The sequence below is a fragment of the Orbicella faveolata genome, unplaced genomic scaffold, assembly GCF_042242905.1.
Source record: "Orbicella faveolata isolate gen_17 unplaced genomic scaffold, um_ofav_v1 contig_5, whole genome shotgun sequence".
Lineage (NCBI taxonomy): Eukaryota > Metazoa > Cnidaria > Anthozoa > Scleractinia > Merulinidae > Orbicella > Orbicella faveolata.
The window spans coordinates 1,183,457-1,197,154 of NW_028301580.1; the positions used below are offsets into that span (position 1 = coordinate 1,183,457).

At 38.5% G+C, this 13,698-nt stretch overlaps 1 protein-coding gene across 3 annotated transcripts; it reads right to left on the reverse strand.

Annotated features, from left to right (window-relative positions):
• Positions 1-1,021: 1,021 nt before the first annotated feature.
• LOC149095680 (uncharacterized) lies at positions 1,022-12,271 on the reverse strand. 3 transcript variants are annotated; one of them, XM_089281817.1, is made up of 8 exons: positions 12,222-12,271; positions 12,003-12,129; positions 7,813-7,950; positions 6,398-6,627; positions 5,877-5,964; positions 4,740-5,006; positions 4,012-4,197; positions 1,022-2,673 (listed from the first exon to the last, which is right to left on the reverse strand). In XM_089281817.1, the coding sequence occupies exons 3-8, from the start codon at positions 7,946-7,948 to the stop codon at positions 2,432-2,434; spliced, it is 1,149 nt and encodes a 382-aa protein (XP_089137943.1). In that variant the 5' UTR covers positions 7,949-7,950; positions 12,003-12,129; positions 12,222-12,271; the 3' UTR covers positions 1,022-2,431. The 3 variants fall into 3 exon arrangements, with proteins under 3 accessions (XP_089137943.1, XP_089137944.1, XP_089137942.1); XM_089281818.1 differs by lacking the exons at positions 12,003-12,129; positions 12,222-12,271 and adding an exon at positions 11,099-11,331; XM_089281816.1 differs by lacking the exons at positions 12,003-12,129; positions 12,222-12,271 and adding an exon at positions 9,044-9,265.
• Positions 12,272-13,698: the final 1,427 nt, after the last annotated feature.

The window sequence follows — 13,698 nt, forward strand, 5'->3', positions numbered from 1 at the left end:
AAAATAGTGTTATCTTGTAGAGCAAGCTCAGAGTTATTTAGCTGTGTCTTTATAGAACTAAAACCCAGGAGAAAGGTTCCGGCAATTTAGAGCTGAAAGGGTTGAACATTGCCGTTCAATAAACCGAATTGAATTTATGTTGAACTGCCGGTTCAACTGTTTTTCTACGACTTTTGACAACGCCATAGCAACCGCAAATTAGTAGGCAGGGTTGAGCTAAATTTTGTTGTCTCTGAGATAATTGTTTGTTTTAATCATATATTTTTTCTGTTCACTTGAGCAGCGTTACATAATTATCGATATTTTTTGGCATTCCATCGCAAGATTTCAGAGAAAAAAAAAATGAAATTCAAAAACTAATACTAAACCATTCGGCATCACAGATTAAAACCCTTTCCCGAAACTGCGAAAATACGTCCGAGGGGTAATGTTTTGACGCATTTTAATTACAGGGCAATCCTGATATAGCGAACTCGATAAAAAAAAGGATAAAGTAAAATCGCTGGAGTGTTGTTTTCTAAAGCCTGGTTTTCACTAGCGACGCAAGCACAAGCGCAAGCGCGAGCGCAAACAAATTCTTATTTCGCTGTGAAAACGGCCTTGACGTAGGCATAAGCACAAGCGGAAGCATAAGCACAAGTACACACTCGCCTAAAGGCTCGTATGTTTACCAAGAAAATACAAGTGCCTCGTAGGATAATATTCCATGGTATACCACTAGAAAGCGTCGAATAACTAATATGTATCAGCGATACTCTTAGATAAGGAAATGATTGACTGAGATATCCAATGGAAGGCCTTAACAACTAAGCGATCAGTATTGTACTGCAATTTGATAAACTGGTGGAAGGATGACTGGCAGTGAACATATTCCTGGTATCAGGATTGAGTACTGTGGTTGCATTTTACACAAGCTGTATCGCTTTGTTTAAGCCGGTTTTCAGAGATCACGTTGCAGACCTTCACGTTGGTCAGGCACGCATGGTCATGTTTGTGTCAGTGAACGACAAAGAGGCAGATATAGACTACAAATAAATTTATGATCTTCACAATGCACGTACGTGATAAGCGAGGACTCTCAAGCGTCCCTCAAGTACGGGTGCTCTGTGTTTCGGACCATTTGAATGTCTTAGACATTCGGGCCACCTAAGTAAATTATCTACTGAAGTTATCATAGTTTTTTTTTTTGGTACTTTGTTTTTGTTTTACGGAAATTTTGGAGTATTTATTTGAAACTCAGTAGCTGTTTGTTATTTTGCTTCAACGATGGCTGACGCTAGAAATATAAGCTTTTCCAAGCTTGTTAAGACGGCTAATACATTTACCGCTGGGGCGTAGCTAGGGGGCGGGGGTGCTGAGGTGTCCATGACCCCTCCATTTGTAAGCCTTTTTTAAGCAAATAACCTACAACAGGTGGCAAAAACGACACGAAAATCTGGTGAGTACCCTCATTTTGACACAGTGTGATCCCCCTTTGAAAAATCCTTTCTACGCCCCTGTATCGCACGTTTCAGTTAACATCAAGTTGGTTTTTAAGTGCTTCACTTGCTTTCTGACTTAGTGCAATCTATTTTCTATAGTACCTTATAGCTCTCTTTGCTAGAGCAATTCATTTCAGAGTAAAATGTTTTTTATATTCTACGCTAAGGGGCTGTAGAACTCAATTTAGCCACTCAAGAGGCTCTTGAGCCAGTTGAAATCTTAGCGTAACATTTTTGGGAAATCGAGATTTAGAAAGTGCGGCGTGTCGCTCACATTGTTTGATAAAAATACTCTAGAAAAAGTTTGTAAGAATTCCATCTTCCTTCTTTCTCCAATTTCTTATACAGCCAACAAAGGTTGATTGCTACATCACAGTCTTGTTCCATATAGTTTCATGCGAGCCGACAACACGATCATGCAATCGTGGCGCCCAATTTTAAATAAAATGATTTTAAAGTAACTCTGTCTTGCTTACTAAGAAATTAATACATCTGTCTTTGCCTACGGTAAATTAAACCATCCAATACTGCTATGATTTGTCTGTCTGTTATCGACGATTAATTAAATTGGACTACTCGATGAGACACTCAACCCTAAGGGGGAAAGAGGGAAGGACCCCATGAGAAAAGGTCACGAGTGCTCGTCATCTCGCTTTGGGGTGTAAATCACGGATTTTGGTCTCACTTTGGGCATTCAGGGGGAAACGCCGCTAGTAATCCTCCAAGTATCTCTTAGGGTTGCACTCATGTCCATTTTCAAGTGCTATTTTATAAGGGTCAAATAAAGCTCGACCCCCGCCCATATTGATCTCCTGTAGTGGCTTAATTCAATTTTTTTGGACGAGCTTCCCCGACTTTTCCACATGAGGGTCCCTCTCCCGGTACTCGCTCAAAGGGTCACAGAAAGAACCTTGTGAATTGGACAACTGCAGTGACCTTTTCCTGCCAGTTTAAGAACAAGCATCTTCACACTCGCATATGAAATGCCAGCTATTACTACACTCGACAGTGGTCCACTTCTTATAGTAATCACTGGGGTTGGTCGAGATAACCACACAGTCTCTATTCTTCTCAATGTTATATTCTTGTGGGTAGCCTGCCTTCCAGTTAAAATACGTGGCCTTGTCGGTTTGTCCCTTCCAACGATAAACACCCTCCTCATACCAGTCTGACAGAGCAATGTAGTACCTTCCTGCAGATAATATTTAACATATATATCGTTTACATGGGGTCTGCTCAGTTAACGAGCGTAAAGTCTGAATATAAAGCCTTTTACTGGAGTGTGATAATTCAAATGAAAGTTACATACACCTTATTAATCAAGCGCAAGGGCTTTACAAGGAGAATATCGGTCCCAGGTCTTGATAGTACGAACCGAACTCGGTGAGGTCCGTACAAAAAGGAGCGAGGGCTGATATTCTCCAGCACTGTCCCGAGGAAAGTTGGTTAATATGGGATTTATTACACGACTGAAATTGTTTTGAGAAAATGCCACGATAACGGACTGGAAAGACATCGCGAACTTCGTGCACGCAATTTTGATTGGGAGTCGACCAGCTAACTTATACACACAATTGATGTTAAACAAAACAGAAGGGAAAGAGAGAACTGAGAAAGGAATCCTCTATATGGACTATAAGTGAAAGTCAGTTCTTTCAGAACAGTAAGCCATAAGGCTACAAGAAAAATTTCAAGAGTGTTCATTCGGGATCATTCGCGGCAGCGCCCAGTCTAATACTTAGAGAATATCGGACGAACAATGAGGGAATCTGATTGGTTGATAATAGTTATTGCACCCCCCCCCCCCCAACCTGCGAACTTAAGTGGCGTTTTTTTTTTTTCTAAACATTTGTAATTAAGATGTTTCTAACTTTTGAAAACAAAGGCGGACCGATTTGTATTTTTAATTGCCAGTTTGGAGATTTTAACTTAACCTTACCCTTTTTCTTTCAATTTCTTTTCTTTCAAGGTCTACGAAAGAGAAATTATTTCCCCATGCTTTGACGCGCGGAATAAATTATTACATTTAATAGGAAAAAATGCAAACAAGAATTTGTGAGAATTCTACGGGACTTAGCAACTTGAGGCCTAATTCACACCACGCCGGAGGAATTTGAAAACGGAGGTTTCACTCTGAGAACGCATCAACTGTTTTCCGTCCTCCCTCCGCTGGAGGAATTTAATAAAGTAACAATCATCGGTACATTTTGGATTTGTGTTTGAGGTAAACTCGGTCAGGGAAATCACGTGATTATCGTGACCTCATCGTTTTCGAAAAGCCGGCGTTTTTAAATTACTTCGGTTTGACGAGCGTTTTCGAAATGTGCCGTTTTCTCTGGGTGTGGACGGTAGGCCTAACTGCAGAAATAAAGCTGCGTTTTAAAATTTCTCCGGCATAGTGTGGACCCTGCCTAATACAGCAGATTATTCTTGAAATTTACAACTCTGTCGGAGTCCTCGTTAGAAAGAAAGTCCGGTTTGACAGTAAATGTGGTCATTGATAAGCAACTGTATATTGCGAAGCACCCACCTGACTTAAGTGATAGGCTTACAACTTGGTCGTTATCATCACTGGATGGAATCTTGACCAATTTTCCCTTGATTTGGTCAGCAGTTTTAAATTCCTGACACTTTTGATACGCTTTCGATTTCGTTAGAGAGGTAGTGAAAAACTTAATGCACCCAGTTCTGTATTGATGCCAGCCATCGGCACAGTCTAAAGAAAGGAAGAAAAAAAGCAACAACAACAAAAAAAACCAAATCATACATATAAGTCTATCTGGTCGCTCAGTTTGCTCGGCGTGCTTAAATGTACTCGTATACACGGTATGTCTGCTTGCCAATCATCGCTCTGTTGCTATGCAACATAAGGACTACGTCGACCTACCTTGTCCCTAATTGCCGTTTTTGATCTATGTTCAAAAATAAAACTTAAATTCATCCATGCAGGCATGCATTAAGTCGGTCAGTCAGTCAGTCAGGCAGGCAGGCAGGCAGGCAGGCAGGCAGGCAGGCAGGCAGGCAGACAGGCAGGCAGGCAGGCAGGCGGGCAGTCAGTCAGTCAGTCAGTCAGTCAGTCAATCAGGCTGTTAATCAGACCGGACAACCAGCCAACCAGCCGTTCGGCCGGTCGATGGATCAATCATCCATTCATTCAGCATAAAAAAGCGGGAAAAACCATCTTCATTTTTTTATCGAGTGTAATATTAGTTTGAATATAGTGAGCAAAATTAAAAGACAATGGAAACCGTTTGACACCTGCTAGTTGTGCAACCGATGACGACATAAATAAGACGACCGATGATGGTGACATTTGTAGAATTGATGTCACGGAACATATTCCAATCGTCCTCATTGTTGAGGAAGATGCAACCAAAATAGCCGATGACGTCATCGGTAAGGTGGACATTGTTGGTGACGTGGATAGAACTAATGCCGCGGACGACACCATTGGTAATTGCACAGCTGTTGACGTTGACGGTGTTAACAGGGCTGATAATACCATCGGAGATGTGACAGTGGACACTAGCAAGGGATGGAAGAAATAGCATAATGATAAATGCTCTGTATATTAGTTTGCATGCTATCTTGGAATATTATGAGTTAAGGGGTGCTAAAGGTGCCTGGTTAATGTGAAATTAAAAAGGAGTTGTTCCTGACCGTATTCCTGATCTCACAACAACGCCAGGCTCTGTTACAAGCAAGGTACGTGTTCCATCAAAATCTACAGGTACCATCGACGCCAATTAAAACGCAGGGTTCTTGTTTGTCTAGCTTCCGTATCCTCGTATGATGAATGCCTTTCTTAAATAAGACACGTACGCTAACTAGTGCATTATTCTCTACGTATCCAAAGTTACATCCTTAACGCAGCAGCTGCGTGCTTTAAGCTGTTTTCATGTGTCTCCCCAATATCTTACCAACTGATTATTAGTAGAAGAAAGATACGCCTGTGCTGAACTTAAGTAATAAAGTACTTGTTTGTGTTGACATAGCCTCATCTAAACACGAGGGGAGTTGGGAGCATTCGGGATAGTTATGCAAACCCTCGACTCCGTCTCTGGTTTGCAAACTTCAATAATTCTCCCAGTGCCCCCTCCCCCCCCCCCCCCCCCCCGCCGCCCGAGTGTTTAGATGAAGCGATATAAACACGGTAAAAAGTCCTCTATTGCTTTCATAAAATATTTTTCAAAAGCCGTGTTTGTAACGTCTCATCTAAACTCTCCTACTGACCAATGAGGGCGCGCGTACTATCTTAGTATTTCTTAATAGGTCCTAGAAAATACAAGCTCTAATTGACCGAACGACGTATTTGTCAAAGTAAATAAATAGAAACGAGTAACTCTTGCAGTATTTTTTAGCTGCATTTTTTTGAAACAGAACAGTCAGTATTACCGAAGGGCATCTCTTCTTGACTGCTCTGAGCTGGGGATGCAGCTGAGTTCTGTAGGCTGTCTGTCACATGTGATGAACTTTCCTGTCCCTGAAATATACGAAGGTTCAGTCAACAGAAAGGTTACCTAGGTGTTTCATTAGTTCCAGATCTCACACCGGAAGCAAATGTTACTTTTTCCAATGATTAACATTGAAAGCTATTAATATGCCGAGATACCGAGGTACAGCGTTTCCCAGGTTCAGCTTAAAGTAAGTGATCTTCTTTTCTTCTTTCCCCACCTCTGTCCAAATCAAGGCCCCAGTCTGCGCCCAGTCGATATAGAATAACCACTGCCTTAGAAATGCACTCCTGATGTTTATTAATAACTAGTCCCTCAAATTCAAAAGGATAAAAAAAATTAGGACGTTATTGAAGTGTCAGACGTGTTTAAGCGTGTGGGCTAATTGTGGACACCTTATAAGTCAAAAAAGAATATATTCACAATATCAGGGAAGCAAGGCATCAATATTTTATCTCTTACCAGGTTTGGTAACACTATAGGTTCGAGATATGAGCATCCGCCACAAAACGTGAGCCCGTGAGCAGATGACAACCGAGTCGCGTCATTCAGCTCACAAACGTGACGGGACCCTGCGCTGAGAAGTTGAAAGTTGAGAGACAAGCATTTGGCGTTCAAGAGACATTTTTGCAAACAATCCAGCTCGGAGTGGACTAAATACGTTGATATCACATGACCTTCTAGAGCGTTGTCTGTTGGGCAAAAATATGAAATGGAACTTCTAAGAAATGTAATCATTTAGTCTATTCGTCGAAAATAGTGACAAGTGACATGTGGGATGTTCCATGGTATACTACGAGAAAGTGTTGCAAAACAACATAATTATATATATATATATATATATATATATATATATATTTTTTTTTTTTTTTTTTTTTTTTTTTTTTACCGTGCCATAAAAATACCGTGGCCAACACAGTCATGTAGACATACCCGCAGCACACGATGGGAATCGTCGAATATGTAACGACTTTCCAGTATTCTGATTGGCTGTATTTTCTATGGCCTGGTTTTAATAAGTGCACGCGCTGATAGCTATAGAATAACTATGATCAGGTTTTAGTATTGTCCACTGTTAGTTTGTTCCCCACATTGAAAAACAATAACCTCAAATTATTACCTTCCATTTCTGAGGCTTCCCACTTCGCCTACCTTTTAATACAGTTGAACCAATCAGTGATTTCGTTATAGGTACAGCTTAAAATAAAATTAATAAGGGTTTTCTGACCTCTCCCTTACCAATGTATCTCGCTTAAAAAGTATTTACGCAATGGTAATCAAACTTATATGGTGTTGACAGCATCCGAGCTTGTTAATTTTGTCATTATCGCGTGTCAGTCATGTCGCCTCATAAAACCAAAATGAAGTCACATTTCAAAATGACGCTATCTTGGAATTAAAACGCTCCTCAGAGAAGTCAGAACAGCTCAGGAATTAAAAGACAAAAAAAAAATAGTAATGATAATGATAACGATAACGATAACGATAATGAAAATAATAGTAACAATAGTGATATTAATAGTAATAATAGTAATAATAATAATGATAATAATGATAATAATAATAGTAATAACCTGATAAATCAGGAAAAAAAGAAACGAGTATAAGAAATGTGAAGAACTCGGTCACAATAGCCATGAAATCTAAATTCGAATTGAAAAGGAAATTTTTAAAAAGGTAAAACTACACAAGCTTTGGGTAAAACAAACTTTTAAAACATGGATGCCATTAAGCCACGTGACCAAACAGCTAACACACGAAAATGTTTCTTAATACATTTTTTTTTCAGAAAAAGCCACAAAATCTGACTTCTGTTGCATGTCAAAACTGTGTTCGTTTGAGGAAGCCAGTTCATTACGTCTGTATATGTCTCCTACCTTTATTGACGTTGCGGAAAAAAGCAAACCTTTTCTCCTCTTTTCTTTCAATGGCTAAGTAACCTCCAACAGAAGCTTTGTCCCTAACAGTGCTTAGAACGACGGCGAGACATAAAGCAAGTCCCAGTTCATTCATTGCTGTGTTCAGTAATACAAATAGGAAAAAATGAAGTTAGTTTTTTCTCAGTTTCAAGCGCCTTAATTTAAGTATGAAAGGTGGAGAAAAAACTGACAAGAATCTTGAAATGAAAGTTGACGTTGACGTGACGAGGAAAGCGATTACTTTGATCGGTCAAAAAAAAATACTGACAAAGGAAATGATAAATCTGTGTTTGTTTTGTTTAGTTAAGTTTATTTTTTTCATACGTAGGGATTTTCGCCCTTAGACGTCCTGTAAAGAAGCTGTGACTATTACGGTCTATTTCAGATTGAAGCTCTTAGTGTTCACAGCACTCTTTCTACATTTCTTCGCATGAAGCCGACAACCATGCAGGGAAAAAGGATTCACGATATAGATCTAAACTGGAAACAAAATGCATACTTTTTTTGTTAAAAGCCCGGGAGATAATTAACAGCGACAATATATTGAGTGACGTCACAGATTATTGCTTTTTTTCGTATACACTTCATAAGTGAATGTCATACAAGTAAAGCGAACGATACATCAACTGCTGTTGAACCAAATTTATCTTTGCTGCTTGGTGTACTTAACTAGCTTCATGAACCTCAGTAAACTACATCGAAGTGCCAGTTAAGTACATCAAACAAGAAAAGTAAATTTGTTCAATAACAGGTGATTTATGACTTGGTGTATTAAGTCATTTATCCTCAATATTTTTTTCTTTTTCACCAAATTTTCAGAAAAATGCCAAAAGAAATGAAATGATTCTTCTTTCAGGCGTTCTCTCCCGCCATTCCTCTGAAAGTGATGTTCAGATAGGAAAAGAAAGGTTCATAATGTGTGTTTGTTGCTTTATTGGAAAATTATCATCATTTGACTCAGCTTAACTTTTCCTTAAATTTGGTTAGTCACGGAAACATTTCAAACCTCTATAAATATATCACAATTTTTTTCATGAATTTAAACTATTCTACAACTTAGGTGAGAAACATTTTATCTCAAAGGAGATATATTGAAGCTATATTTTGCTAAGATTAGGGAATAACAGCACGATAGTTCTATTGCTAGCAACCTTGACACTTCGGATAGGGAAATTTCTGGTACGCTCACCTTTTTCGAAGTAAAATGGTTAAGATAGCGTCGCTTTCTCATTCATTGCTTCCTCTCAATGAATTTCTGTATTTTGAACGTTCCGTTCATTCTCATGCGAAACAAATACTGATAACTCCATTCTCTTTCGACGTCTTGCGATCGGAAAACGTCTACGGCTTCGGTTGTTTTTAATTCTCTCGCTATTGAAATTGTCAGGTGACCAAATCTTTGCATTGTGATTGGCGCGGATTTGCGGATATAGTGAAATAAGTACATTTCGTTGCGTCCCGGGGTCTTTAATTTGTGTCTCAAGCGGCGTCGCTTCCCGCGGGTATTCATCTATGCCGGTACCAATATTAACCCTTATCTTTATGCTAACTATATTTTGGTCGGAAGGCGGTCTGAATTTCGCAAAACAACCGTGAAAGGATCAAATGTAAATTTCACCATTTTGCACTCTCTTCTTATTTCCGCTGAATATGGCTTTAATAATGTATGAAAGTTTTGACACAATAACGACGGTTAATGGCGGCTTTCAATGAAACTAGGGCAATATAATAGAAAATGAGTTTAATTTCTTTTCTGGCAGTGAAATAGTGAAATTATTACCTATTCTCTGGGTATAGATAATTCCGATATCATTACGTGGGTGAACAAAAACGAACATTTTTGCTGAGAAGTCAATAAAAACTGAGGTCTTGTTTTTGTGTTGTTTGGATGAATTATAAACACAGAAAGTAAACAAGTCGTTAGTAGTTGGACTAAGAAGACAAAGCAGTAGAGCTTAAAAAAAATGCGAACAAAGCTGTTAATTCACTGTTTGAATTTATTTCTTTTTTTCACGTTAACTTTAGCTTAAATTTTATCTACGAAGGAAACAACCAGTTTACATTGGTGAAAAATTAAATGAATTTTGCCTTTTGTCTCCGCTAAAAATAAAAGTTACAGTACGTCGCAACCGGTTAGGGAAATAATCATTTGGAATGCACTAAGATAAGAAAAATTATTCCGTTTTCGGGGTTTTCCAGTGGCGGCAAACAATAAACACAACGCAACAAAAACTGCTAATTGCTGCCTGAACGTTTTAATTGCTATCTTTTTCTTCACTTTTGTCCTTTTTTTTCTTCTTTGTCTCAAGGAGAAGTTTGCTTGTGTTTGACTTTCATCAGCAAAATATGAAGGGGGAAAAATAAACGTAGTGAAACATGCGAATTTCTGACCCAAGAAATAACAATGAAATAAAATTTGAAGTCTCGATGAATAAATTTAAACTTCAAATGGTTCAACTTTTTAATAAACTGAAGTGTTGAAAAACAAAATTGTGGCTAGTCTGCACTGTGGCAAAGATGGATTATTTACATCTTCAGGGGACATCATTAAGTATCATTCATACTGATAGCATACTGTACTATTCGCATTTCTTCCATTCGAGGGCAATTTTGTTGTTGTTGTTGTTGTTGTTGTTGTTGATGAACTCATGCTGTGAAAATCGATGTAGAGATTGAAAATCGGTGCCCAAAATGTCCCTTTCATTGGGCAATAGGACTGGGCAGTGTATGGTTGAATACTAATTAAGCTCGATGACCATGTGTGATGATATAAAATGATCTGCTGTTTAAGATGGTTTTTTGAGACTCCTGTCGTGAATTTACTTTGATATAAGCGAAAGTATCTTTGAAAGAGCGTCGAACATTTTCGCTGCAAAAAACAATCTATTTGTACGTGTAATGATAAATAATAATAATGAAAATAAAACACCGGGTTATACTTCTCTGGGCATAAATTTGCCGTTATAATTTCTTTAGGTCTTGGTGCGTAGCGATTTCTGTTCGTATTCAAAAAGTTTTGCTGCTGTTTGGAGCATAGTTCAGAAACACGAAACAACACGGTTTTAACTAACATTGAACAGGAGTGAAATCTTAATTCAACGCATTTCGATTATGCTAGACTTGGAGTCCAGTTTTTTTTTTTATATCAGATTCGATTTCACAAGCGGCAAGTTAGGGGTTTAATGATATGAAGTGCATTCATCTACTCACTTTATGATATTGAAAGACATATAATTCTACTTACTTCAATTTTAGTACGTCATTTTTATACAAGTTTTCGTCTTTAGACCAACAAATGCCCGAATGCAGGTGAAATAGCTTTAATGGAAATTTTGTAAGTCATGCATGGACAGCTATTGTTATCTTCTGAATTAAGCACCTAATTCAATCTACTTTATATTCCAGCTAACAGCTTTTCTTTAAATATTGTGACGGGTGTCTGTGACAAACACTCGTAAGACCAATATAAGACTGCTTATGACTATGACTCACAAAATTTACTTCATGGTGATTGGACTAGAGCAGTGTAATTTATTGCTGATTTTTAATTTGTACAGAGGTGTAAATTAACGGGCGCGCTTTCGCGATTTTCTCGGTCATATAATAATTGTGTAATCGCATAAAAGGTCCAAACAATTAAGAATTTACACTACTCCGGATATTTGAAAATTCTTTAAACTGCACTCGCATAAACGGGTCGCGAAATTTTGTGATAATATTCAAATATCACGAGTAGTGTATTAACCCCGGGCGTTTTCCGTGCAGAACGCTCCAAGAAAAAAGCTAATGATCTGCCGAAGGCTCTAGCCTTGTGGGAGGTTTGGAAAATTTAATTATTAAGATTTGGAAATGCTGTTGGTAACCATTTTCCAACCGTTAGATAAATCAAAACATCAGTGGAAAAACGTGGAGTAATTTACCAACCTATTTCGTTTATATAACCTTTGGGATAACTAATAGTAGTTTTAAAGCAGAGACTGAAGACTGCAAACTAGCAGATTTAAATATTTGAGGCGCTTTTCACAAGTAAACAAATAATTGACTACTTTTTTCTGGATTTCCGGAGGTGGCTAAAGCGCGACTTTTGTATAGGGTCGTAACGCCCCTAGACTGTGAATCCTTAATTGCACTTTCTTCCATACACTTACCTCTACTTAATGTCAACTGTAATTAAACGACGTCAACCTCTCTTTCTCCCTATGCCCCACTTGGGGCTATAAGGAATGGTGATAAACCTCTCTTTCTGGAAACGTAATTCTTCGCTGGCTATCTTTGCTGTTTAAAAGAAATACGTTTTCTTGCCATAAATTACAGAAACACACCGTGGTACGGGGCTACGTGTAAATAAGATCAGAAAATAGTGTTACCCTATAATGAATGACACGATCCGTGCTTGTCTTTGTGTCAGCACACATGTCACTTCAGAGCCACAATTATAATATATTTATTACGTCCGGACAAAGGAAACGTTCTGGAACCAATATATCAAATAATTTCATCTAAAAATCGTTATTCAGTCGTCGTTTTCTTATGCTTTTAATGATTAAAGTGACGTCAATGTACCGAGCAAAACAAGTCGCCTCTAAAACTGTAGCTCTAACGTTTTCTTATAGGCCAAAAATACGTGTTTCCAAACGTTGTCTAGTAACAAACCAATTGTGCAGTGAGGAAAGACTGCCACAAAATATAAACGAAAGAGAAAATGTATATTTCATGATTACGCCGAGATTTCAAAAAACAGCCTGTCTCTGACATGGGAAACTAGTCTAACAAAGAAATCGTAGATGGAATTGGCCTTTAGCGGAGCTTTTAGGATATGGTAATCCCTGTCTCGCTACGACTACGCCATGAGTTGGAGACCAAAATTATGATCGTCACAATTTCTTATTTGCCTTTAATGTTATGATAATCATAATTTCGCGACATGCGTAATACGTACCAAGAAGTCCAAGAAATCTCGGGAAGACCTTAGTTAGTGAGGACCTGAACCAGATTACGCTCCTACTTATTTTTACTCAAATGTCATTCCACATTTAGTCTTTAACTCGTGATTTGCGATAACAAGTTACGAGTTGTTGAGGGTAAGCAGGTTATGTAAATGAAATGCAAATGAGGGGTCAGTCTCTCATCCGTAATTTTTTTGTGGTAATTCTGTTTATCAGTGATTAAAGTGTATGAAATTAATGCATAGGTAAATATTGCGAGGGCATATGTCGTTTTAGATATTACGTAACCACGTGTGTTGCACTGTGCAACATAAACATCTCCCAGTCGTTTCATCTGTAAACTTTCTGAAATGGCTCCCAAAACAATGGCTGATGTTTCGCGTTTGGAGTCGGACAATTGCTCCCAAATCGGTCGCCCCCTTCGCAGTTCTTTCACACCTCAGACTCGCAGCTTCACAGAGAAAACACAATTAGCACACAGATTGGCTGAATTACTCTTACTTTAAAGAAGTCTTCAGACATTCTTGGAGTCACGTGTATCGTGACGTCTGTCGGAACGTTGATTTGATGGCACTCAAATTATCCTTTTGAGTGTAAGCTACGACCACTTAGTTTCTGCAAAATTATTCCATTCGAGGTTTCCGTTAAAATCGTTTAAGGTCCCCTCCACACTACGACGGAGGAATTTAAAAACGAAAGTTTCACTCTGAAAACGCTTCAAATGTTTTCCGTGCAGACTAGGCCGGAGAAATCTGAAAACGCACCAATCTTCGGCGATCTTGAATTTGTGTTTTAGGAAAACCCAGTCAGGAAAATCACATTATGATCGTAACGTCACTGTTTTTTAAAAGCTCCGTTTTCAAAATGTTTTCAGCCCACGCGAAAACGAAAAGAAGAA